Source organism: Salvelinus namaycush, chromosome 2 (assembly GCF_016432855.1).
Source record: "Salvelinus namaycush isolate Seneca chromosome 2, SaNama_1.0, whole genome shotgun sequence".
In the NCBI taxonomy this organism is placed as follows: domain Eukaryota; kingdom Metazoa; phylum Chordata; class Actinopteri; order Salmoniformes; family Salmonidae; genus Salvelinus; species Salvelinus namaycush.
Window position 1 is genome coordinate 32416296 of NC_052308.1, and position 24818 is coordinate 32441113.

Genomic DNA, 24818 nt, shown 5'->3' on the forward strand with positions numbered 1-24818 from the left:
TGCGCTTGGTGACCTCTGACTGTTTCATCCTAACATCGTTGAGGGATCTAATATTAAGTAGCCCTATTTTGAGATGTGAGGTATCACGATCTCTTTCCATAATGGCAGTTCTATCTTGTCGGAAAATGTAGTAATTGGGGATGGAAATTTCTGGATTTTTGGTGGCCTTCCTAAGCCAGGATTCAGACACGGCTAGGACATCTGGGTTGGCGGAGTGTGCTAAAGCAGTGAATAAAACAAACTTAGGGAGGAGGCTTCTGATGTTAACATGCATGAAACCAAGCCTTTTACGGTTACATAAGTCAACAAATGAGAGTGCCTGGGGAATGGGAGTGGTGCTGGGGACTGCAGGGCCTTGGTTAACCTCTACATCACCAGATGAACATCGGAGGAGTAGGATAAGGGTACGACTAAAGGCTATAAGAACTGGTCGTCTTGTGCGTTCAGAACAGAAAGTAAAAGGAGCAGATTTCTGGGCGTGGAAGAATAGATTCAAGGCATAATGTACAGACAAGGGTATGGTAGGATGTGAGTACAGTGTAGGTAAACCTAGGCATTGAGTGACGATGAGAGAGGTTTTGTCTCTAGAGTCAGCAGTTAAGCCAGGTGAGGTCACCGCATGTGTGGGGGGTGGGACAAAAGGGCTGTCTAAGGCATATTGTGCAGGGCTGGGGGCCCTACAGTGAAGTACGACAATCACTAACCAAAACAGCAATAGACAAGGCATATTGACATTAGGGAGAGGTATGTGTAGCCGAGTGATCATGGGGTCCAATGAGTAGCAATATGTGAGTCAGGGAGCCGATTCAGTAATCGCTACTACGCTAGGCGAGCTGGAGACACGGTGATTCAGACAGCTAGCGGGTTGGAGCTAGCAGATGGGCCCTCGGCGATGTTGCAAGGGAAGAGCCTGTTGAAACCACCTCGGACGATTACGTCGGCTGACCAGTCGTGATGGATCTGCGGGGCTCTGTGTCGGCAGTAAAGGGTCCAGGCCAATTGGCAAAAGAGGTATTGTACCCAAGAATTAGCTGGTGGACTTCTTTGGCAAGCCGGGAGATGGGCCTAGCTCGAGGCTAGCTCAAGGCTAACTGGTGCTTGCTTCGGGACAGAGACGTTAGCTAGGAGTAGCCACTCGGATTGCAGCTAGCTAGCTGCGATGATCCGGTGTAAAGGTTCAGAGCTTGCGGTAGAAATCCAGAGATGTGGTAGAGAAAAAGCTGTCCGATATGCTCTGGGACGATATCGTGCTATGCAGTCTGGCAGGTATTGACCGAGCTGAGGCTGGCTGGTGTCATAGTTAACGGTGAAGACCCCTAGCAGTGGCTAACTGACTACTAGCTAGTAGCTAGTTAGCTGGCTAGCTTCTGATGGGGGTTCCGGTTCTAAAGTATAAAGATAGCAGATCCGTACCACATTGGGTGAGGTGGGTTGCAGGAGAGTATATTCCGTCAGTAGATGGAAAGTGAGATTAAAATATATACGGAAAAATTAGGAAAAATAAAACGATATTTACACGGGACGGGACAAGACAAAACACACGTCCGACTACTACGCCATCTTGGATGCTAATAGGTCCTGTAGTGGGGTGGCAGGGCAGCAGTCATGTATCGGTGGGGGGATGTGAGGAGAAAAGATCTGGGGGTATGTAAGTCTGTGTGGGAAATGTACATGACTGCATGTTGCTTTAATATGCGGCTCTGATCTCTGATATGCTGATATGCAAGTAGAAAGCCAATGTGTGTGTGTAAGGGTACATAGGTGTGCAAGGCCAGTGTAGTGTTGATAGCTATAGGTAGGCTTGTGCTGTTTGTTCCAGGGATAAGTGCCTTGCTCAAGGGCACATCTACAGATTATTCACCTAGTCGGCTTGGGGATTCACATCAGCGACCAGTTGGTTACTGGGGCAACACTCTTAACCGCTAGGCTACCTGCCACCCTACATGAATCCTAGCCCAGTAACTGTGACTGGGATTATACATCAACACCTTCGGCACCTCTTTAATATCATTGAAACTCAATTCCAAGTCTCTGTTGGAAATCATTTTTGTCTTCATGGTACTTCCTGCTTTAAATAAAGATTAATAATTGACTTATTTAGGCCCATCGCCCCATGAACAACATACAGTAGGCCGTCAACGATGCTTCTCCAGCAAACTTGGTTTTGAGCAGTCTTCTCCATCTCATTCCAGGAGTTGACAATCTTTCTGTGCTCTGGTTAGATGTAATAATAAATAAATAAATAAAATAAAGGTTAGATGAAAAGCAATCCTCACATGAAGGATTGCACACAAACACTCACTCAATGTATGTTGGATCTGTAGGTTGTTTTGCTAAATGGAGGCGTCATAGATGCAAGTACTGCAATGTGTTACACATGCAGAAGATGATGATTATAGGCATGGCAGCAAAGATGTGAATGTTTTGCTGGCTGTGCCAATGTTATTGAAACTGAGTCCTAAACATTGTGTTGGCTCTGGAGCTGAGCTGAGCTGAGTGTGAAAAATGGTCTAGCACACATTAGAAGCAAAGGAATATACTGTAGGATTGATGAAACTCAAAACTCTGATTGGAGACGGCTATAAAGATAAAGTACTATTACGTTATTATAAACAACACAATGAAAAATAGCAGTGCTCCATTCTAAATCATTCACACACATCTGATTCTCACTTTTGGTTCAAGTGTTCAGTCGATTAAACCTATACCACATATGCACTTGATGTTTTACAGTAGTGTCAAAATGTGTCATGTTTGTTTGTTAGGCTGGCTCTTCCTTCCTGTACATCTGTCTGCTATGTTATATGGGGGGTGGCAGTCATGCATGCGCATAACTTGACTCGCCTGACTCGTTATTTTCAGCTCCTAGTGGAGCAAAGGGCCTCAATGGTGCATCTTCAGCGAATTCTGTTCTGGGCGGTTTTCTTGACTTCAATCCAGGTGGTTCCTGCATGCCTTTTTCATCTCAGTCTCCACAGTCCTGAGTTTATTATATATTTTTCTTCTTTTTGTGGATCCATTTGTAAATATCCAAGTATTCTGCTGAACACTGCACATTGCTGTATAAGAAACGCCTGACTTCACCTGAAAGACTTCCTGCCATCTCCCTTGGCCGTGAGACATCTTACTGTCTCACATCTTTATATACATTAGATTTCATGTACAAATTGTTCCAGATATAGACTCTGCAGACCAATGTAAGGAAGAGTAAAACAAAAAAAATGTAATGATTCAAGACCCTCCTCTCTTGACACTTTTAATTGAAAAATAATGTCCATCAAATGCATTAACACCCTACAAGATGAGTCAGAGGTTGTCTTAGCATATGCACAAACTGTTTACGTATCACCCTCCATTAATTCTTGGAAGATAGGTAGATAATGGCTTTTAAATTACCGTGATGGCACTCAAGTGTAAAGCTCATTGTGCCTGAGCCTTGTCAGTGGGAGTGGGTTGCGACATGAGCTCAGCACAGTGCTTCCTCCTATGAAGACATGCTAGTACATAAATTAGATGTGGAGATGAAACAGTCTGTCTGGAGAGTCTAATTTATCTGAGAGAGTGACTCTCTAAGCCCCCAGAACGTAAATTCCCACTTATCTGGGCAAACTCTGAACATGCCCCTCATGCCTCAGGAATAAAGATGCCAAAAATAGGATGTGGTTTCTCCCCCCACCCTGCTTACCAGCCCAGTGCTGTCTGAAGATATTTTCTGGCTGATGAACACCTGCCTAAGGAGAATACACAGCCCGGTAAGTAATAGTAGCTGTATGAGCTGATGCATGAACATCATTGTGACCTTTGACCTTTTACCATAGTGTCTGAATGAAAAATACATGAATGAAAATACAGATATACTTACCTGGCAGGGCAAACACCTTGATCATGAAGGAGGTTCACCCAGGGAGAGGCTCAGTTGCTGCACTCCGGCTGTGCTGACCGTTGCAAATTCTCCAAATGTGGCAATCTCCACTGCATCATTTGTGTTAGTCAGAGCACAAAAAGAGATTTCAGGAGTGCGCTTAGCTACTCAAGTTACTGCTAGTGTTGATAAGTTTGTATGAAGTGAGGTTGTTCTCTAAAAACAGCTTCTAAACTGAACTAGTCGCTGGTCAGTGAGGAAAAGAGGAGGGGGACACCCATTATTCACCTGTGATGCTGACCAGCTGTGTTGAAGCGCTAAGAGACTTGGATAAGAAGACCCCTACACCAGAGTGACACCCCGATGGATTCTGCTCCTTTGTTTACTACAAAAGTCTGAGCCTCTCCCCCCTCCCTTCTCCCCCTCATTGCTAGGCATCTCAGGGGGGAGGAAGCCTGGGAAACTATGACTTCACTGTTTTTCAGGCACAAAGATCCATTGTGAAGCACGTTCAGTATTTCATTCTAAAGAGCCAGAGTGGGAGCCACTGCTAGTCTCCACACCAAACTGAGGCACAAGGGAAACAATGTCCACACCCAGGGATTCTGTCTGGGCCTTGTCAGAGAAACATAATTAGAATCATACTGTAAGAGAGAGAAATAATGAATATAATATAACACTTTGGTATTTGAAACCCTACATTGAGGTTAATTTCTGTGGTGCTGTGGTGTTTCTCTGTAGATACTTTCTATAATATGCTACATAATTTGCTTTTCCTACGAAAAACAACTATTAGAACTAACTTTATACAAACTGGATACGAAAAAGTGGTGTCTCTTTACAAATGCAGCAAATTATCTCTGCTTGGGAATATTCCCCCCCAAAATTATAAGTGATATATCCAAATAGTGTAAAATCCAGCAATATTACACATTGGGATCAGTAGCTAAATGAATAATACATTTCTGACATATTATACCACTGGGAGAAAGGAGAGTGTAATCATCTGTTGACGTAAAGCGGTAGGAGTGAGAGAGTGTGAATACCCAACTTGACCTTTGACTGCTGGAGGTCAGAAGTCAGGGCTCATCAGAGGTATGAGATTGCAGAGAGGGGGATAAGCTTCCAGGAGAGATCCATCATTTTCCTCTCATCTCTTCTCCTCTCGCTCGCTCACTTAATCCATCCAGGGATGGCTTTGCATTGACATTATAGCCTTTCATATCACCAATAATCCCTGAGAAATGGCTAAGGCGCTGTACACTCCCAGGCTCAGAGGAATCCCTAATGGGAGCTATATACAGTACTTTCTCCAGTGTAGGATTGGTTTCCTCACAGTCCATACTGGGTATGTAAACATTGTTACTCACAATAGACATGTCATACCCGAATGGAAAATAAAATGAGTCATGTCACTTTCTGTCTATTGATTCGATGCGGTGGGTGCCAGCGTTGGGTTGCATTCGCTTCATATTGATTAAGTTTAGATTCTCTCTCAGTTCACCAAAATGACATTTTCTTGAAGGTCTGCCCTTTACAGTGACAAGAAATATGCATGAGATGACTGCTGACATAGCTGATATCTTTGGTGAAAAATGAAAAATCAATGCCAAATAATTACTATAAAATAACAATATTCACTGGAACAGAAGAAAAAAAATTATACCTGAAAGAGATCGACCCTGCTCGCCGTATTTGCTGGTTTGTGACCCGCTAGCATCGCAGGAATAAGGCAACCTCAAAGTTACACACAGGCAGGGGAATTCCATAACAATACTTATTTGTTGGCATTGTTAGTGACCCATTCTATTCCACATTATGAATACACATAAAAGAAACGTGTCTTGTTATGGTCCCATTAATTGTCATTACCCAAGACATACGTGCCCCTGTACACTCATTAGAAAACTTCATTATTTCCTGCATCATAAACTGGCCTCAAAGTTTTTATTTTATGGTCCACATCTGGACCTCAGCTGCACTGGGCTCTGTATTGTTCTTTGTCACTGTTAAGTGAATTCAGTTTGAGTCACTGATTTTCATTTGTTCAACTAAGTGAGAGAGGCTCGAGACTCTGGCTAGTGTACTCTAAGGCCTTGACTGAAATCCAAGGGGGAGGAGTGGCGGTCTAATACTATGGTCAATCATTTTCAGGAGTTCTCTGATAATGTTCCTGATGCCAGGTTTCTGCAAATGCTTAGTACAATATAACACAATTAAGGCTGTCAAAGTTAATCAGTTAACTTTTTGTAATTTTAGTGCACCATTCTTCATGATTCTTGTAATGCTTTATATAGAAAAAGTTTTTTTTTTTTAAATATTGAATTTGGCCTTTACTACTATAGCCCATAGGGAGCGATGTCTGCATAGGGGTGCAGATTGTAAACATGCACAGAAGCTCTGGCTAGGGCCTTGGGGCCAATACGTAACGCTTAATAAAGAGCAGTGATACTAGCAAGATCAGTGTGCGGGTTTCTTCTTTTTTCTCTACTATAGCCCATAGAAACACATTGAATAACACATTCATGAATGAAAAAAAGTCATTTAAAAAGACAGTCAAAAAATAAATAATAAGGTTTTGAAGTGCCTGTCCTATATCTAGGAGATCTAAAGAAAGCTCAGGAAATATTGTAGTTTTTTTGGACACATATTTAACCCCTTATTTTTGTTGCCACAAAACTACCTCCATACTTCCATTAATTTATATGGGTTACCTTCAGATGAGTCCCGTGACACTTGTGGGGGTCGTAGATCAAAACGAAGAACACCATCGTGTTCTGTTTCCACAGAGTGGTCATATTAATTTGCAGACCAAACCATTTGGATGCTACAGACGTGAGAAGACCAATTATTTTATTTATTATTTATTTTTTCAGGATGTCTCACGGTCTGACAAACACCAATGTAGTTCGGCCACCTTCCACCGCAGATGGCCGAAGACCAACATAGGCAGATTCGGTGGATTGAGACGCAGAGATCTGTAGCTTAAATTGACAGATTTTGATGGGGATTTTTTTATGTTACTTGGATTATAGACTCTTAATCATGGTTAATCACAGCAAATCCTTCAATTAACTCGATAAAAACAATTATATCGTTTCACAGCCCAGAATAGAGTACATCTTTATTTTCCATGGTACAGTGAATAAAATAAATGTCTTCTGCTCTCATTACTTAACTTCCCCAGATGGCACACAACACACACAAAGTTGTGAGGAGCCCTGTGTATAAAAACGAAGAGCTAGTGCGTTTGTACATGAAGTACAAGTAAATACAGTAATATGACAAAACATCCATTGGGACCCTTTGAATTACCTGATTCATATGAAACTAGAATCCTCAGTATTCCTCCTCTGTATGTATAACAAAGATGTATACCTATTTAAACCATGCAGTGTTTGGTCAATGCTACAAACCAGAAACGAAGTGCATATGTGATCATATTGACTTCAAAGAGCCGGTAGGTATAGAATCTTATTAGCACAGCTCGTCTAGCAGTCACTTATCCCCTTATGAGTAATACCACATTGAGAGAGACCCTGCGGAACACTCTCACCAAAGACCCTCTAAATCCCTAAGGATTTTTCCTTTATCATATGTGATTGCTTAGAGCTCCATTTCATGCTAGTGAATAAAGTCATGCCGGAGAGCCAGAGCCTGCATTCTCAGCTTCACTCAGTGGGAGATTATAGGCCCAACACTGAGAATAGAGGAGAAGTGTCAGAGGGTACCTCCCAAATGTTACCCTATTCCCTTTATAGTGCACTGCTTTTGACCAGGGCCCATTGGGAATAGGGTGCCATTTGGAACGTACCTTGAGTGTGACTTTAGTTATCCAGACAGACACTCCGTGGCCATCTGACACTCAGCAGAAGTGGCAGGAGTGGAAGCTCTAATTGTGCTGATTGGACGGACCCTGGACCAGAGGGGAGGGGCAGACAAAAGGAGAGTGTCACTGTGGCCCCTTATGAGTGACCCCAGGGCTTTGGGATGCTGACAGAGGACTATAATAGGGATGGACAGGACTGTTTGGTACAAACACATAGAGGTACCTCATACTTAACCCTGAGATGAGTTACCAGATCTCACCCTGTGTTCTATTGGGTTTTTATATGCCTCTATCTATCCTCCTCTCATATCATTTATTTGGCTAATAACATTATTTCATATAATACTGATGGATTTTATCTAGAACTTACCTATATGTTTAAAGTTCCTGCAGTTTGAGATTGTTTTTGTATAGAATTCCTGAGAGAAGATTTCTCTGACCCTCTGTCTGCAGCACCATGTAGCCACCTGCTGTGTGGGAGTGTTCTTTCTTTGGCGTCAACAAACACCCACGGTCATCTCAGACTCCACACAGACTAATCTATGTGTAACTTTTAACATGGAGGAGTACAAAACTGTATTAGCTTAATTAGCAAACTCAAATTAGGTTTGATTGTTATGGCTTCACATGTACAGTATTAAGAATAGCGCAGGATGGTGTGCTTTTTGCAAACTTAGTTACAATTAGAGCCCTGAGTTTTTCCTGACCATGACCAGGAAAAACTCTGAGCCCTTATTATACCTGGCTAGTTGTAACATGTAGTTGCAATACCACTATCTGTTCACCACTTTTTACACAGAAAGAAAGGCACGTTCTGTGGGATGTTCCCCAATATACAGTATAGCTGGTCTGGTGTTTGATGATAGATGAGTTATCTCAAGCACAGAACTAGACTTCCAGCCGATGACAAGCGCTGCTGCTCGTCTCGTCACACTTTCACAGGGGACAATTAATCAAAGATGGAGATGTGACATACAGGAACAGTTATTCTACTCCCCATTTACTGGATAAGCATGGATAAGTGCTAAGGATGGGTGGTGAAGGGAAAGTGATGATTGATTTTCAAAACCCTAGATGTGTAGGACTGACCAGACTACAACTATGGTCTGAACAAACAAATAAAGGGGTGTATGCAATATATCCTAAGCATGAAAAAGACGAATGCATGATTCTTCAAGAGAGCAGAGGTGACACTGTTTAAACATTATAGGCTTTCATCCCTCCCTCTTGGATATGGCATGTCTTATACAGCATAATAATAAGCCATTTTATCGAACATAAATATTGTTTATATCAGTTAGACCTACTTTTTCATTCCTTTTCTGGAAAACAGTGGATAGACTGAGAGGAAATACAGTTCTCATGGCCACCCTTCCATTGAGAGCTCATTTTCCTGGGCAAGCTGTCAGGTTCCCCTAATAATAAACAGAACGTACGCTATGAAATGTACATTGGCCTGGGAGAGAGATGTCAAACAAATACAGCAGTTTTGATAAGCTACCCACTTTAAAAAATATATTTTTCTTATTTTTCTTTTGTTCTTGTTATCTCTCATTCTTTCTATATTTTACCCCCTTTCTTTTCTTGTTTGGGGTTGGGGGTGAGAGTGAGAGCGTGTGTGTGTGTGTGTGTGTGTGTGTGTGTGTGTGTGTGTGTGTGTGTGTGTGTGTGTGTGTGTGTGTGTGTGTGTGTGTGTGTGTGTGTGTGTGTGTGTGTGTGTGTGTGTGTGTGTGTGTGTGTGTGTGTGTGTGTGTGTGTGTGTGGAATGGCTGACAAAGTGGCGTGTGTGAGGGTAAACAGAGGATCATGTTTGGTGGAGGGATCTTTCAGGTGGGCAGGCAGCTACAGCCCCTCCAGCCCCCTTGCAGCAGGGAGCAACAAACAATCCCATCTGGACGACAGAAACCCAGTCCTGTGATACAGGCTGCCATGGTGTTGTTTCTATTCTTTCTCTCTCTTTTCTCTTTTTAGAATTTCAACTCATGTATTCATTTTCACCCTCTCAGTGTTAAGTTAGGGTGATCAAATCAAATCTTATTTGTCACATGCGCCGAATGCAACAGGCGTAGTAGACGCCTTATTTCATCACATTACCAGTGGGTCAGAAGTTTACATACACTCAATTAGTATTTGGTAGCATTGCCTTTAAATGGTTTAACTTGGGTCAAACGTTTCGGGTAGCCTTCCACAAGCTTCCCACCTGGTGTAACTGGGTCAGGTTTGTAGGCCTCCTTGCTCGCACACGCCTTTTCAGATCTGCCCACACATTTTCTATAGGATTGAGATCAGGACTTTGCGACGGCCACTCCAATACCTTGACTTTGTTGTCCTTAAGCCATTTTGCCACAACTTTGGAAGTATGCTTGGGATCACTGTCCATTTGGAAGGCCCATTTGCAACCAAGCTTTAGCTTCCTGACTGATGTCTTGAGATGTTGCTTCAAATATATCCATATAATTTTCCTCCCTCATTATGCCATCTATTTTGGGAAGTGCACCAGTCCCTCCTGCAGCAAAGCACCCCCACAACATGATGCTGCTACCCCTGTGCTTCACGGTTGGGATGGTGTTCCCTCGGCTTGCAAGCCTCCCCCTTTTTCCTCCAAACATAAAGATGGTCATTATGGCCAAACAGTTCTATTTTTGTTTTATCAGACCAGAGGACATTTCTCCAAAAAGTACGATCTTTGTCCCCATGTGCAGTTGCAAACCGTAGATGACTTTTTTTATGGTGGTTTTTGGAGCAGTGGCTTCTTCCTTGCTGGGCGGCCTTTAAGGTTGTAGATATAGGACTCATTTTACTGTGCATATAGATACTTTTGTACCTGTTTCCTCCAGCATCTTCCCAAGGTCCTTTGCTGTTGTTCTGGGATTGATTTGCACTTTTCGCACCAAAGTACGCGTCTCCTTCCTGAGCGGCATGACGGCTGCGTGGTCCCATGGTGTTTATACTTGCGTACTATTGTTTGTACAGATGGACGTGGTTCCTTCAGGCATTTGGAAATTGCTCTCAAGGATGTACCAGATTTGTGGTCTACAATTGTTTTTCTGAGGTCTTGGCTGATTTCTTATCTGTCTGTAAACAATTGTTGGAAAAATTACTTGTGTCATGTACAATATCTAACCGACTTGCCAAAACTATAGTTTGTTAACAAGACATTTGTGGAGTGGTTGAAAAACGAGTTTTACTTACTCCAACCTAAGTGTATGTAAACTCCCGACTTAAACTGTAGGTCCTGGATTTCAGAAAGCTTGGCCCCAGTGTTGCACTGGGCCTTACACACTACCCTCTGTAGTGCCTTACAGTCAGATGCCATACCAGGCGGTGATGCAACCGGTCAGGACGCTCTCGATGGTGCAGCTGTATAACTTTTTGAGGATCTGGGGACCCATGCCAAATCTTTTCAGTCTCCTGGGGGGGAAAGGGAGTTGTCGTGCCCTCTTCACAGCTGTTTTGGTGTGTTTGGACCATGATAGTCTGTTGGTGATGTGGACACCAAGGAACATGAAACTCTCGACCCGCTCCACTTCAGTCCCGTCGATGTTAATGGGGGCCTGTTCAGCCCTCTTTTTCTAGGAAGGCTAGAAAATGTTTATAGTACAAAACTGCTTTTAATGAAGTATAGCAAAACAATTTCCTTAGATTGGGTTTAGCCAATAATCTCTTTGGTGGGCTTGGCAAGGGCCAGGTGTGGTATTCTTAATGTAACTTTAAGTTATTGCTCACATCCAGATAGATTGCAAATAACTTTAGGCCTATAGCATGTAAAGCTATTTGTGGTATAATCCCATTCTTGTCACTGTAACATGTGAAATCCTTTGTTGGAGTTTTCTTCAAATCAGACAACCAACAAATCAATATTTTAATTTCCAGTCGACTGTTTATCTGCTTGCCAGTTCTGCAGGCCTATATCTAGGCTATTCACCTGTGGTTCACTACCACCCTCTTCTGGTGATTTATTGTAAACTCATGGCATGCCTCCTATAATATTTGCCCAGGGTTGTGAAATCCTGGGAAATCTCCAAATGGGAAAAATACCATGGGACTTTTTGTGGGGATTTTTGCACACTGACTTACTCTTTTGTTCTCTTTGTCATCAAATAAGACTTACTCTTCCATACAAATAACAGGATTTATTTAGGTTTTGAACTTCAATTAAGTAGTGCTAGGTTCTGAACAGAGTAAAAACTCAAACGAACAACTAGGAAAAGCTCAAACCAAGTTTATTCACCCACTGGGTCATACAGCTGCAAAGACAACATACAAGTCACACAAGCCCATCTTTATACCTTGCAACTAGGCAGAGTCATCTCCTTGCATGTCTAAGATAGAAAAGTAGTGTATGTTGTTAGGCAGAAACATAGTAGGTTCCTCTTACTGGTATTGTCATGGCCCTGCCTAAGTCTAGGACCCTCATGGGTGTGGAAATATGTGTGCGTGAGATAGGACTGTGTTCAGATGGCCTTCATGGTGGGCCTCTGTGGCCCCCCTCCCAGCAGTGTCTTTTCTCTTCAACTGTTGACCTTATCTCGAGTTGAGTTCCACATCCCTCATGGTCCTGGTTCCGCAGCAACTGGCCTGCCTTATCAGGTACTAAAACTAGACTACTGTTGCCCTTTGCCTCCCTCCTTAGGAACAATAACATATTTGAACAGAATATCAACTTTCTGCACTTCCCCTTTTCTCACTCAGTAACTTTCCATATCACCCAGTAAACTCCACACACAAGTAAACTCAGTAAACTCCACACACAAAGTTCCTCTGTACCCTTCATTGACCCTAACATATACATTCCTTATACATGTAAAGTAATCAATAAGTTCTGGTATGGTAACATGAATAAGTATATTTCAAGCTAGAATCCAACAGTAGCCTAACATTGTACTTGTAGCCTACTTTGTAACATTGCTCAAATTATCCATCCCAAAAACATTATTTTAACAAAATGATAAACTTCAAATTATTTCTCATGTGCACCTACCCCCCCCCCCCCCCCCCCCCCCCAAAAAAGGCATCTAAAAAAAAAAAAAAAAAAAAAATGTCCACTTATTAAGCTCGTTGTTCATATTTTGCCCCTTTTTCATCCTTAGTTGTTCACTCAGACTCTGATTTAATGTCCATTTCCTCCTTTGTGTCACTCTGAAGCTGTGTGCTGGACCCTAGTTCTGTTCCTGGCTCAAAAAGGTTAAGGTTCGCCCTAATAGCCACCAATTTCTCCACTCTGTTGTTTGTTAGACTGTTGCCCACCTTTCTTTTGGTTTTCCCAAAGAATGCTCTGAGGCGCAAAGAAGCTGCTGATGTTGGTGGGATCTGAAGGATCACAGAGGCGATGGGTGACAGGGCCTCAGATGCACAGAGACCCTTCCACCAGGTGTAGGGAGAAATGTGCTGGCATGATTGCCATATCCCATCCCCATTCCAAAGGCCTTGCTTGGTAGAAAACTTTGCCAGACTTGCCAGAACTTTGCCCTCATCAAGATTGAGGTGGTGTGAGAGGGTAGAAATCACATAGTATGCGCTGTTGATCTGTTCTCCAGAAAGTATTTGTTTCCCAATATGCTTTGGATCCAGCATGTATGCTGCTGCGTGAATTGGCTTGATACAAAACTCTCCACACAGCTCCAGAAATCGAACAACTGCCGTCTCCTCTGTGTTGAGTAGCAAGGCTGAAGGGAGGGCTGTGCTGATTTTGTCTTTTAAATCAGCAAAAAGCCTGAGAACATCTGACAAGACAGCATCCTCTCCTTCAATCTGATCAATGGCAAATGCGATCGGTGAGAGTAGCGTAAGATTGCGAACCACTCTCTCCCAAAACACATCATCAAGCAGTATTTTCCTGATGGAGATTTCAATTTCCACAGACTGTGATCTTGCCATTTCTTGCAGAGACTCCTTGTCTTTCAGAAGGCTGCTGTACATGGTGACAACCCCAGCCCATCTAATGTTGCAGGTCAGCTTCAGTGTGGAGTTATTTTTCTTTGTATTTTTATTGCTGTATGTTGCTGACACTTCCTCTTTGCTCCTGACATCCTGTACAACTTGCTTGGCTGTCTTGTATAGCGTTTCCATTGTTTGCAAACTCATGATGTCCTTGATGAGTAGGTTAAGCCCATGAACCATGCACCCAATAGGTGTAATGTGAGGGTAGGCCTCCTCCACTTGTGCCCAGGCAGCCTTCATGTTTGCGGCACTATCAGTAACAACAGCAAACACCTTCTGTGGTCCAACGTCATTGATTACAGCCTTCAGCTCATCAGCAATGTGCGTGCTTGTGTGTGTGTTGTCCTTTTTGTCTGTTGTCTTGAGAACCAATGGTAGAGGAGTAGAGACTATGTAGTTTATGATGCCATCACCTTGTACATTTGACCACCCTTCGGAGACAACAGCAACACTGTCTGCCTTCTCTATTGTTTCCTTCACCTTTCCTTGCACTCTGTTGAACTCAGCTTCCAGTAAATGAGTAGACAGAGCATCTCTGTTCGGAGGAGAGTATCCAGGGCAAATAACATTGAAACATCTCTTCCAGTACACATTCTCACTGAGCATGAGGGGTGAGCCTGTGGCATATACAGCTCGAGCCAGGCACTCATCAGCATTTTTCTGGCTATGGTCTTCCATTGTATGGCAGAACAATGGTTCTTGTGCGCTTTGATATAATGTTGCATTTTTGCATTTGGTTAAATGCACCTGCAACTTTGTGGCATTCTTTACATACTGCTTTGTACAGTAGTTGCACATGTACATAGTCTTCCCATCGTCGTTAATGGCTGGGGTGAAATGCTTCCACACATCTGATACTAAACGTGGCATTCTTCCCCCTATAGAAATAAAGTGGGAATGTTTAAATTAGCCAACACATAACAGCATGAAACAATATTAAATGTTAAAGGTAGCCTACAGTATGCACTGGGAAATAAATAAAACAATAAGTTGGAAGTATGATTAGCCTATTGGGCTTTAAATGTTTTTATATACATATGTTTTAGCTTGTGTGGAAATAGGTACGTGTGTAGTTATTTAAAGAACAAGATGATCCATCAAACCCATAATTAACTTACCTTACTCACTAGGGAGGATATCGTTAACAATGGTATCCTGTCTTGATGTAGCAAATATAATATATGTATTGCTGAAGTATAAAGAATGGCTCCTTTCAAAAAGAGGACCGTGTTTCTCCACATTAAAAATACAGAAGTGCTTTTAAAATTCCCAACATTACAAACAGTCCGTTGAAAATTTTCGTGGAAATTTACCGGAAATGTACCTTTTGCCACCAGCTGCTATACAAGCTATTAGATACAGCTATATAATGTTCGTTAAGCAACTTTATCCATGATAATATAATAATAACACGTCAACGAAAATACATTTATCTACTGACCTATTTGTATTAATCCACAACTAGTGATAAATCAGAAAGGAATATGAAACGCGGAACTTTTTATTTCGTTGCTGTAACCCGGAAGTACTTCTGTTACCCACATGGGTTTCCGTTTGCAGTTGTTTGAGGAAGCATGAGAGTGCAGTGAGCAAGCCACGAACTGAGCTTTTAAACAGCAAAACACCGGTAGGTTTCATCAAACAACCATTTGATTAAAAGGAATGCTGATAGATGTTGCCCAAATGTTTTGACACAAGAGTAGCTTCGGCCAAGTAGCTGGCTAGCCATAATAGCAGATATTTGATATGTGCTTGCTGAGAAAATATTTCAGTCAAGCTGTGAGAATAGAGTTCGCTTTTTTTTTATTGATTTGGCCTACAGTAACCCCGTGGTGATTTGCACTATTTGTGTACAATGGTGTTTCTATATATCTTCTCCAGGTACATTCCTGCTTCTTGTAGTCACTGGGAACATCAAAGTGCATTATTTATCCAGTGATTGGCAGCCATGTCCTCACAAGACAGTAGTGAGGGGCAGCAGTGCCCCCTGGCGGTGGGTGTGGAAACAAGCAGCCAGTCTGCCAGTGATGGGGAGACAGACTGTGAGGTCATTACGGTCACCATTGGAGCAACAGTCCCCACAGGGTTTGAAAACACTGCTGCAGAGGAAGTCCAGGAGAAGATTGGGGCTGATGCAACAATAAGCAAGGACCGCGGTCGAATATACTTCCAAATAACCACAGATAAGCTCTCACAGGTAAGATGCCATTGGCTTTGCCGACAGATAGGTTTCACACATTCCACGGTAAAATATCCCATGTCGTTGGGATATGATGGCATTCCCAGTAAGTCTCTCTGTTAGATTTTATATGGAAACTTAAGCCACTTAACTGAGATTCACAATCACTTTGAAAATATCTGCCAAACTATTCTTTTACCACAAGAGAAGATAATAGGTGTAGACGTAACACAACCATTTCCTACTTGGGTTCCCAAGAAAAGGGGTTTGCCACCCAAACCTCAAGTTAAAGAAATGTCATTATGATTTTAATTAGTCATGGAAGGTATAGAGTACCACAGTATGAGTCATAATACCCATAAAACCCAGCGGTCATACAAGGAAATGGTTCCCATCATTTTTCCCCATTAGAGGTAAGCTTGTGTAAGCTTACCCTGTTGTGACGTGTTGTCACACCAGGGTATGCCTGGTGTCAAAACAACAAAGTCATTTCTGAAGATTATGATTTATTTCGCGTGATTAGTAAATACGTTTTAAGGTCAACCCTGTTACGTGAACTTAACTCTCGTTTTAATATGGTGAAATTTATTTTTATTTTTAAGAAACATGCAGGTGAGCTGGTTCTGCTCTTTTTGGCCATTTTGTGGAGGAAAACTGAGTGGGTTGAGCATAACACGTCAACCCTGTTACCCATAGATAGATAGGCTAGAAATGTGGAAAAAAATATATATAAAAAATGTGAAGCTTGCATTCAATTGCCCCTCCCTGTTCCACACAACAAGCTTCCATTTCCCCTGTCACAGGGGGAGTTATGATCATTTCAATCCTGTTATGTCAAATCTGTTACTTTAATTGGCACTAATTGTAATTTTTCTTAATTTAACCTCTTGAGATGGGAAAACATGTTTTATATAAAGTTGAACATGTGTACTTTATGACAGAATGTTAAAATTAGGTGAAATAATTAGTTTTCTTTTACTAAATTACACTGCCCGAAAAGCACTCTATCGGTGGAACGACCCAGCCTACATTTCCTATTACTGTAACTGCAGAATTAGTCAATATCCTTTCATTTTGATTTACGAGTATTGCAAAACCATTTTTTTTGGCTACTTTAATATGACTATTACACGAGTGTTGTGAATATGATGAAATACAGATGCTATTTAAGCCTAGTTTAAATGCTTGATAAAAAGCCTATTATTCTTTGTGTGGGCATCAAATCAAACTTTATTTTCCACATGCGCCGAATACAACAAGTGTAGACTTTACCGTGAAATGCTTACTTACAAGCCCTTAACCAACAGTGCAGTTCAAGAAGAAAATATTTCCTGTAGTCCACGATCAGCTCCTTTGTCTTGCTCACATTGAGGGAGAGGTTGTTGTCCTGGCACCACACTGCCACTTCTCTGACCTCCTCCATATAGGCCATCTCATCGTTGTCGGTGATCAGGCCTACCACTGTTGTCGTCAGCAAACTTATTGATGGTGTTGGAGTCGTATTTGGCCAAGCAGTCGTGGGTGAACAGGGAATGCAGGAGGGGACTAAGTACACACCCCTGAGGAGCCCCAGTGTTAAGGATCAGCATGGCAGACGTATTGTTGCCTACTCTTACCACCTGGGGGAGGCCCGTCAGGAAGTCCGCGATCCAGTTGCAGAGGGAGGTGTTTAGTCCCAAAGTCCTTAGCTTACTGATGAGCTTCGTGGGAACTATGGTGTTGAACGCTGAGCTGTAGTCGATGAACAGCATTCTCACATAGGTGTTAATTTTGTCCAGGTGAGAAAGAGCGGTGTGGAGTGCGATTGAGATTGCGTCATCTGTGGATCTGTTGGGGCGGTATGTGAATTGGAGTGGGTCAAGGGTGTCCGGGAGGATGCTGTTGATGTGAGCCATGACCAGCCTTTCAAAGCACTTCATGGCTACTGACGTGAGTGCCACGGGGCGGTAATCATTTAGGCAGGTTACATTCGCTTCCTTGGGCACAGGGACTATGGTGGTCTGCTTGAAACATGTAGGTTTTACAGACTCGGTCAGGGAGAGGTTGAAAATGTAATTGAAGACACTTGAGAGTTGGTCCACGCATGCTTTGAGTACACACACTGGTAATCCGTCTGACTCAGTGGCTTTGGGAATGTTGACCTGTTTAAAGGTTTTGTTCACATCGGCTACCGAGAGCGTTAGCACACAGTCATCCAGAACAGCTGGTGCTCCCGTGCATGCTTCAGTGTTGCTTGCCTCGAAGCGAGCATAAAAGGCATTTAGTTCATCTGGTAGGCTCGTGTCACTGGGCAGTTCTCGTCTGGGTCTCCCTTTCTAGTCTGTAATAGTTTTCAAGCCCTGCCACATCCGACGAGCGTCAGAGCCGGTGTAGTAGGATTCAATCTTAATCCTGTATTGTCGCTTTGCTTGTTTGATGGTTCGTCTGAGGGCATAGCGGGATTTCTTATAAGCGTCCGGATTAGTCTCCCGCTCCTTGAAAGCGGCAGCTCTAGCCTTTAGCTCGATGCGGATGTTGCCTGTAATCCATGGTTTCTGTTTGGGATATGTACGTACAGTCACTGTGGGGACGACGTCATCGATGCACTTATTGATGATGCCGATGACTGATGTGGTGTATTAAAAAAAATATATATATTATTTAACTAGGCAAGTCAGATAAGAACAAATTCTTATTTACAATGACAGCCTAGGAACAGTGGGTTAACTGCCTTGTTCAGGGGCAGAACAGCATATTATTCCTCAATGCCATTGGATGAATCCCGGAACATATTCCAGTCTGTGCTAGCAAAACAGTCCTGTAGTGTAGCATCCGCGTCATCTGACCACTTCCGTATTGAGCGAGTCACTGGTACTTCCTGCTTAAGTTTTTGCTTGTAAGCAGGAATCAGGAGGATAGAATTGTGGTCAGATTTGCCAAAATACAATGCATCAAACCTTTGATTAATTTTGCACACATTCATAATGGTTTGTTCACCTGGCTGTTACAGTACCATTGAGTAAATTCTAAATATAACCTAGCTTTTTTAACTGTGCCTCTTTCTAGGTCCATAATCTGAGGTCTGTGGACAACCTGTTTGTTGTGGTTGAAGAGTATGACAACTATCAGTTTAAAGACTCAAAGGTATATCTCTTTTCATTACAGCACAGCCAACCTGAATTCATACAGCCCCTACACATTCATTTCAATTATAACATTCATGTTGGTAATAAAAGAAGTCCCCTACAATTTATACCATGCTTCTCCCTGTTAGGGTATTTGATAGAAACACTACTAATTCTGTCCAACAGGAGGAGACATTGGAGGACTTGCAGAAGCTGGCCTCCAAGCTGCCATGGACCAACGCACTAAAGGTCTGGAAACTGAACACCTCTCTGAAGAAGAAGAGGGGACCCCATAGACGGCCCCAAGGTCCCAAGGGGAAGGGACGGAGAGGCAGAGATTTCAGAGATAGAGGCAAAGCCAACAAAGACGTTGTGGAGACGGACACCATGGAGACTGTCACCGCAGAGATAGAGAAGCTGCAGCTGGAGCCTCAGGCACCTACTACAGGCCAAGGGGGTGGGATGGGGGAGACCGGGTCACCTGACCTGGAGAACAGCCCCCTGGGTGAGCAGCAGGAGGTGGAGGGACAGGAGCCCGGGCCAAAGGTCCTTAAGTTTCGTGTGACGTGCAGCCGAGCAGGAGACAAGCACAGCTTCTCCTCCAACGAGGCCGCCAGGGACTTTGGTGGTGCCGTGCAAGACTTCTTCCAGTGGAAAGCAGACATGACCAAGTTTGATATCGAGGTAAAAATAACATAACATTGCATCCTGTTCCAATGGGACTGGCACCCACTGAATTCCTCTGCCCTAGCCAGGCTTGTCAAGATAAGCCTGCGAGAGACAACTTAATTGATTACATTACAAAGAAAACAAACAGGGTAGGAATAACAGTTCTGAGAGTAAATATTTTCCCTTTAAATAAATAGGTGGGGTCACATAATGTGAAATGAAATAAGTGTTTCCATTATGATTTCACTGTGTGTGTGTGTGTGTGTTGGCAGGTCCTTCTGAACATACATAACGTTGAGGTGGTGATTGGCATTGCCCTGACAGAGGAGAGTCTCCACAGAAGAAACATCACCCATTTTGGACCCACCACGCTGCGCTCCACCCTGTGCTATGGCATGCTCAGGTCTCCTACTCTCCCTCCATTCACACTCAGTACAGTCAAGCTAAACGGAAAGCTCTCTCTACCTCATGCCTGCACTTTGATAATACATGGGTGCAATACAGATTGTGATAAAAGAACCCCGTTCTGTGATTTCTTGATGCAACCTATTTTGATATACACAACACATACAGCAATTGTAGTGCTTCATGTAAAGTATGCTGCCTCTAATTGATTCAAATTTGTGAAAGTCAAATGAGCTTCATGTAAAGTATGCTGCCTCTAATTGATTCAAATTTGTGAAAATCAAATGACAACTGTGATATTTGTGTCTCTTTCATTGGACAGACTCTCTAAGCCTCAGGCATCTGATGTTATACTTGATCCCATGTGTGGAACTGGAGCAATACCTTTAGAGGTAAGAAGGAGAATCTAAATATACTTTTATTAAAAAGAGAAAATATGACTACGGTAACTGACTTTGCCTTCCATGAAGTAGTAATCAGATAGTATAGCCTACTGAGTAATTGATTGTCTCGATCAGGGAGCCATTGAATGGCAGCAGGCATTCTACCTGGCCGGAGACAACAATGACATGGCAGTGAGCCGCACAGTCAACAACATCTGTCACATCCAGAAGAAGAGACTAGACAAGAGCAGGTGAGACACAACAAATCAAACCATACACAAGTTACTTTATGTGAATTAGTCACCGCTCAAAGTCAGACTTTGAAGAAGAAATGCAAGACAAAGTGATGAGACCCATTTGATCGTTAGTTGTGTTTACTCCATTTACTCCCCAACCCTGCAGTACGCCAGGGTTGCCCATAGACACAGTGCAGTGGGACCTGTGCCATCTACCCATGAGAACCAACTCAGTGGACATCATCATCACTGACATGCCCTTTGGGAAGAGGTAGGAACCACAGTACTGTTTCAATTAGGACCTACACTCAACATTGACTAAACCTCCTAGATATTGCTCATTTCTGTATGGAATGTATTGTTTACGTGGCTGAGGTGTACATTCTGTGGTTTTGTTATAGAATGGGCTCCAGGAAGAACAACTGGGACCTGTACCCACCCTGTCTGAGAGAGATGGCCCGGGTGTCCAGACCAGGCTCAGGGAAGGCCGTCATCCTAACCCAGGATAAAAAATGCTTTCAAAAGGTAATGTATCACACATACATACAGTAAGACTCTGTAATCTGTGGTAGAGGGAGTGTCCTAACCTGCCTGTACCTGAAGGCTTGGTCATCAACAGTAAATTCCAGGATAACCAGAGAATGAGTAGAGGACGTTGTGGTGTCTTATTAAATTAGATTCGTCCACACCAATATCTGTGTGAACAAACAAACATCTATTGTTAGTGTTGTTAGTGTATGGTATGGACTGAGTCTACTCTGTTTCCATCGATAAAAGACAGTACTGTGCAGCCGTCTTCATCGACCTGGCCAAGGCTTTCGACTCTGTCAATCACGTATTCTTATCGACAGACTCAACAGCCTTGGTTTCTCAAATGACTGTCTCGCCTGGTTCACTAACTAGAGTTCAGTGTGTCAAATCGGAGGGCCTGTTGTCCGGACCTCTGGCAGTCTCTATAGGGGTGCCACAGGGTTCAATTCTCGGGCCGACTTTTCTCTGTATATATCAATGATGTTGCTCTTGCTGCTGGTGATTCTCTAATCCACCTCTACGCAGATGACACCATTCTGTATACATCTGGCCCTTCTTTGGACACGGTGTTAATAAACCTCCAAACGAGCTTCAATGCCATACAACACTCCTTCCGTGGCCTCCAACGTCACTTAAATGCTAGTAAAACTAAATGCATGCTCTTCAAACGATCACTGCCAGCACCTGCCCGCCCGACTAGCTTCACTACTCTGGACGGTTCTGACTTAGAATATGTTGACAACTATAAACACCTAGGTGACTGGCTAGACTGTAAACTCTCCTTCCAGACTCATATTAAGCATCTCCAATCCTAAATTAAATCTAGAATAGGCTTCCTATTTCGCAATAAAGCCTCCTTCACTCATGCTGCCAAACATACCCTCGTAAAACTGACTATCCTGCCGATCCTTGACTTCGGCGATGTCATTTACAAAATAGCCTCCAACACTCTACTCAGTAAATTGGATGCAGTCTATCACGGTGCCATCCGTTTTGTCACCAAAGTCCCATATACTACCCACCACTGTGACATACAGGTATACTCCCATTGGCTGGTCCTCGCTACATATTCGTTGCCAAACCCACTGGCTCCAGGTCATCTATAAGTCTTTGCTAGGTAAAGCTCCGCTTTATGTCAGCTCTCTGGTCACCATAGCAACACCCACCCGTAGCACTTGCTCCAGCAGGTATATTTCCACTGGTCATCCCCAAAGCCAACATCGCCTTTGGCCACCTTTCCTTCCAGTTCTCTGCTGCCAATGACTGGAACGAATTGAAAAAATCACTGAAGTTGGAGACTTATATCTCCCTCACTAACTTTAAGCATCAGCTGTCAGAGCAGCTTACCGATCGCTGCAGCTGTACACAGCCCATCTGTAAATATCCCATCCAACTACCTACCTCATCCCCGTATTTGTTTTTGTTTTTCTGCTCTTTTGCACACCAGTATTTCTACTTGCACATCCTCATCTGCACATCTATCACTCCAGTGTCAATTGCTAAATTGTAATTACTTCGCCACTATGGCCTATTTATTGCCTTGCCTCCTTACTTCATTTTCACACGCTGTATACAGATTTTTGTATTGTGTTATTGACTGTACGTTTGTTTATTCCATGTGTAACTCTGTGTTGTTTTTGTCGCACTGTTTTGCTTTATCTTGGCCAGGTCGCAGTTGTAATTAAGAACTTGTTCTCAACTAGCCTACCTGGTTAAATAAAGGTGAAATAAATAAATAGGTGGTCCCTTGGCCAGATGGCGTTTCTTCAAGCAATACTGTGGTGTGTCAAATGTAATGATTTTGTGCCATGAGTGTCTTGTGACCGGGTGCATCTGTCTCCCTCAGGCCATATCGAGGATGGGAGGACTCTGGCGGAAGCACCACACTGTCTGGGTCAACGTAGGGGGCCTACACGCAGGGGTGTTCCTCCTCAAGCGCACAGCAGGGATCTTTGGCCAAACCCCAGAAGATGTCAGGGAACCCCTAGAAGAGCAACCAGGGAAGGAAAAAACAGCAGAGGAAAGGGAAAAGGAGGTTAAGTGACCGAGTTAAGCCCCACCTATACAGAATATACTTTAGAAATGGCATAGAAATGGCCTTTTGCCATTATTTATTTGATTAATCTATTTTGCTGTATATTTGTTGAAGGTCCAAAAGTGAGTGTCTCATAGGGAAACCTTTCCTAAGTTTTACTGTGTTGTTATAGACAGACAAGGTTTCGGTTAAGTGAAAAAAAGTTGACTGCCTGCTTATTACAACCAGTTTCCTTTTCATGTTAAACACCCAGCTTTATAAAAAGTTGTCTAGCTACACCTGAGTGCCAGTTATATAAATGCAAGTCATTAATCATCCATGGTTCTTTTAGCTACTGTCGGTAAGCAAGACTATTGATTTATACACCTATTGTGTTGTTGAGGGAATCAGTTCAAATGACCACACCTCTCCACTCCATTGCTGACTTGTTGGCAGGTTCTGTAACATGAGACTTTATGGTAAATAAAACTTGTTTCCAAATATGCATTAAAGGGTGACTGCACTTCCTAATTCTGCCTCGTTTTATATTTGTTTCATTAAGAAATGTTAATGGCCATGACTGAAGTCAAATGTCAGTTGTTTTCACATTGTGGTTTGCAAGTGGGAAGAGTTAGCCCAAAGAGATTCTTAAAGAATCAATGGGGACATTTATTTAATTCAGAAGTCCTCCTAAAATGGATGAAGCGACTGCAGATTGCCCCTTTAATGTTGATGTAATGGACTTTTTTCATGACACAGGTCTGCACACACTCATGCATCACCCAGCTGCATAAACAATGACAACAGTGTATCATCCTTACATCAGAGGGGTTAGTCAGCCAATTTGCCTAATATTCTGAAATAACTTTAGATTTTTTTGAAAGATGAGCTTGGAATTGGCATGGTCTAATTGACTCAACAACACAGAATTTTAGCTTTCTTGTTGAATCAGGAAATCAACAGTTATTTCTGGTTGTTTATTGAAGTTAGCAGGCTAACTTATTGATCCTGCTTTGTATAGTCGTGGCCAAAAGTTTTGAGAATGACACAAATATAAATTTTCAGTCTGCTGCCTCAGTTTGTATGATGGCAATTTGCATATACTCCAGAATGTTATGAATAGTGATCCGATGAATTGCCATGCAAATAAACTGAATCCTAAAAAAAAACATTTCCACTGCATTTCAGTCCTGCCACAAAAGGACCAGCTGACATTATGTCAGTGATTCTCTCGTTAACACAGGTATGAGTGTTGACGAGGACAAGGCTGGAGATCATTCTGTCATGCTGATTGAGTTTGAATAACAGACTGGAAGCTTCAAAAGGAGGGTGGTGCTTGGAATCATTGTTCTTCCTCTGTCAATCATGGTTACCTGCAAGGAAATATGTGCCGTCATCATTGCTTTGCACAAAAAAGGCTTCACAGGCAAGGATAATGCTGCCAGTAAGATTGCACCTAAATCAACCATTTATCGGATTATCTAGAACTTCAAGGAGAGCGGTTGTGAAGAAGGCTTCAGGGCGCCCAAGAAAGTCCAGCAAGCGCCAGGACCGTCTCCTAAAGTTGATTCAGCTGCAGGATTGGGGCACCACCAGTACAGAGCTTGCTCAGGAATGGCAACAGGCAGGTGTGAGTGCATCTGCATGCACAGTGAGGCGAAGACTT

At 42.8% G+C, this 24818-nt stretch overlaps 3 protein-coding genes and 1 non-coding gene across 4 annotated transcripts in view; 2 read left to right on the forward strand and 2 right to left on the reverse strand.

The window, feature by feature from the left end:
• The window catches only part of LOC120021269 (SLIT-ROBO Rho GTPase-activating protein 3-like), a 139304-nt gene extending 135417 nt beyond the window's left edge, over nt 1–3887 (reverse strand). The window contains exon 1 of the mRNA XM_038964946.1: nt 3863–3887. Within this exon, the coding sequence (XP_038820874.1) occupies nt 3863–3887 (25 nt within the window). The remainder of the gene's footprint in view (nt 1–3862) is intronic.
• Nucleotides 3855–4015, forward strand: LOC120028307. Its single transcript, XR_005473423.1, has one exon. It is a non-coding gene; the product is annotated as a U1 spliceosomal RNA (small nuclear RNA).
• An 8722-nt stretch (nt 4016–12737) lies between these two features.
• On the reverse strand, nt 12738–15123 carry LOC120025376. The gene is made up of 2 exons (XM_038969924.1): nt 14750–15123; nt 12738–14509 (listed from the first exon to the last, which is right to left on the reverse strand). Exon 2 carries the CDS (start codon nt 14499–14501, stop codon nt 12786–12788), a length of 1716 nt encoding a protein of 571 aa, XP_038825852.1. The 5' UTR covers nt 14502–14509; nt 14750–15123; the 3' UTR covers nt 12738–12785.
• A 49-nt stretch (nt 15124–15172) lies between these two features.
• On the forward strand, nt 15173–23664 carry thumpd3 (THUMP domain containing 3). The gene is made up of 10 exons (XM_038969935.1): nt 15173–15258; nt 15513–15828; nt 18856–18933; nt 19101–19598; nt 19856–19986; nt 20311–20380; nt 20507–20622; nt 20774–20878; nt 21009–21132; nt 22985–23664. Exons 2-10 carry the CDS (start codon nt 15580–15582, stop codon nt 23180–23182), a joined length of 1569 nt encoding a protein of 522 aa, XP_038825863.1. The 5' UTR covers nt 15173–15258; nt 15513–15579; the 3' UTR covers nt 23183–23664.
• The last annotated feature ends 1154 nt before the right edge of the window (nt 23665–24818 follow it).

Excerpts from the sequence above, each read along its gene's own strand:
- LOC120025376 (XM_038969924.1), bottom strand. The coding sequence starts at position 14,501 with ATGCCACGTTTAGTATCAGATGTGTGGAAGCATTTCACCCCAGCCATT.
- thumpd3 (XM_038969935.1), top strand. The coding sequence starts at position 15,580 with ATGTCCTCACAAGACAGTAGTGAGGGGCAGCAGTGCCCCCTGGCGGTG. Across the intron at positions 19,987-20,310 it reads CTGTGCTATGGCATGCTCAG|ACTCTCTAAGCCTCAGGCAT; the intron begins GTCTCCTACTCT and ends TTCATTGGACAG. Across the intron at positions 21,133-22,984 it reads ATAAAAAATGCTTTCAAAAG|GCCATATCGAGGATGGGAGG; the intron begins GTAATGTATCAC and ends TGTCTCCCTCAG.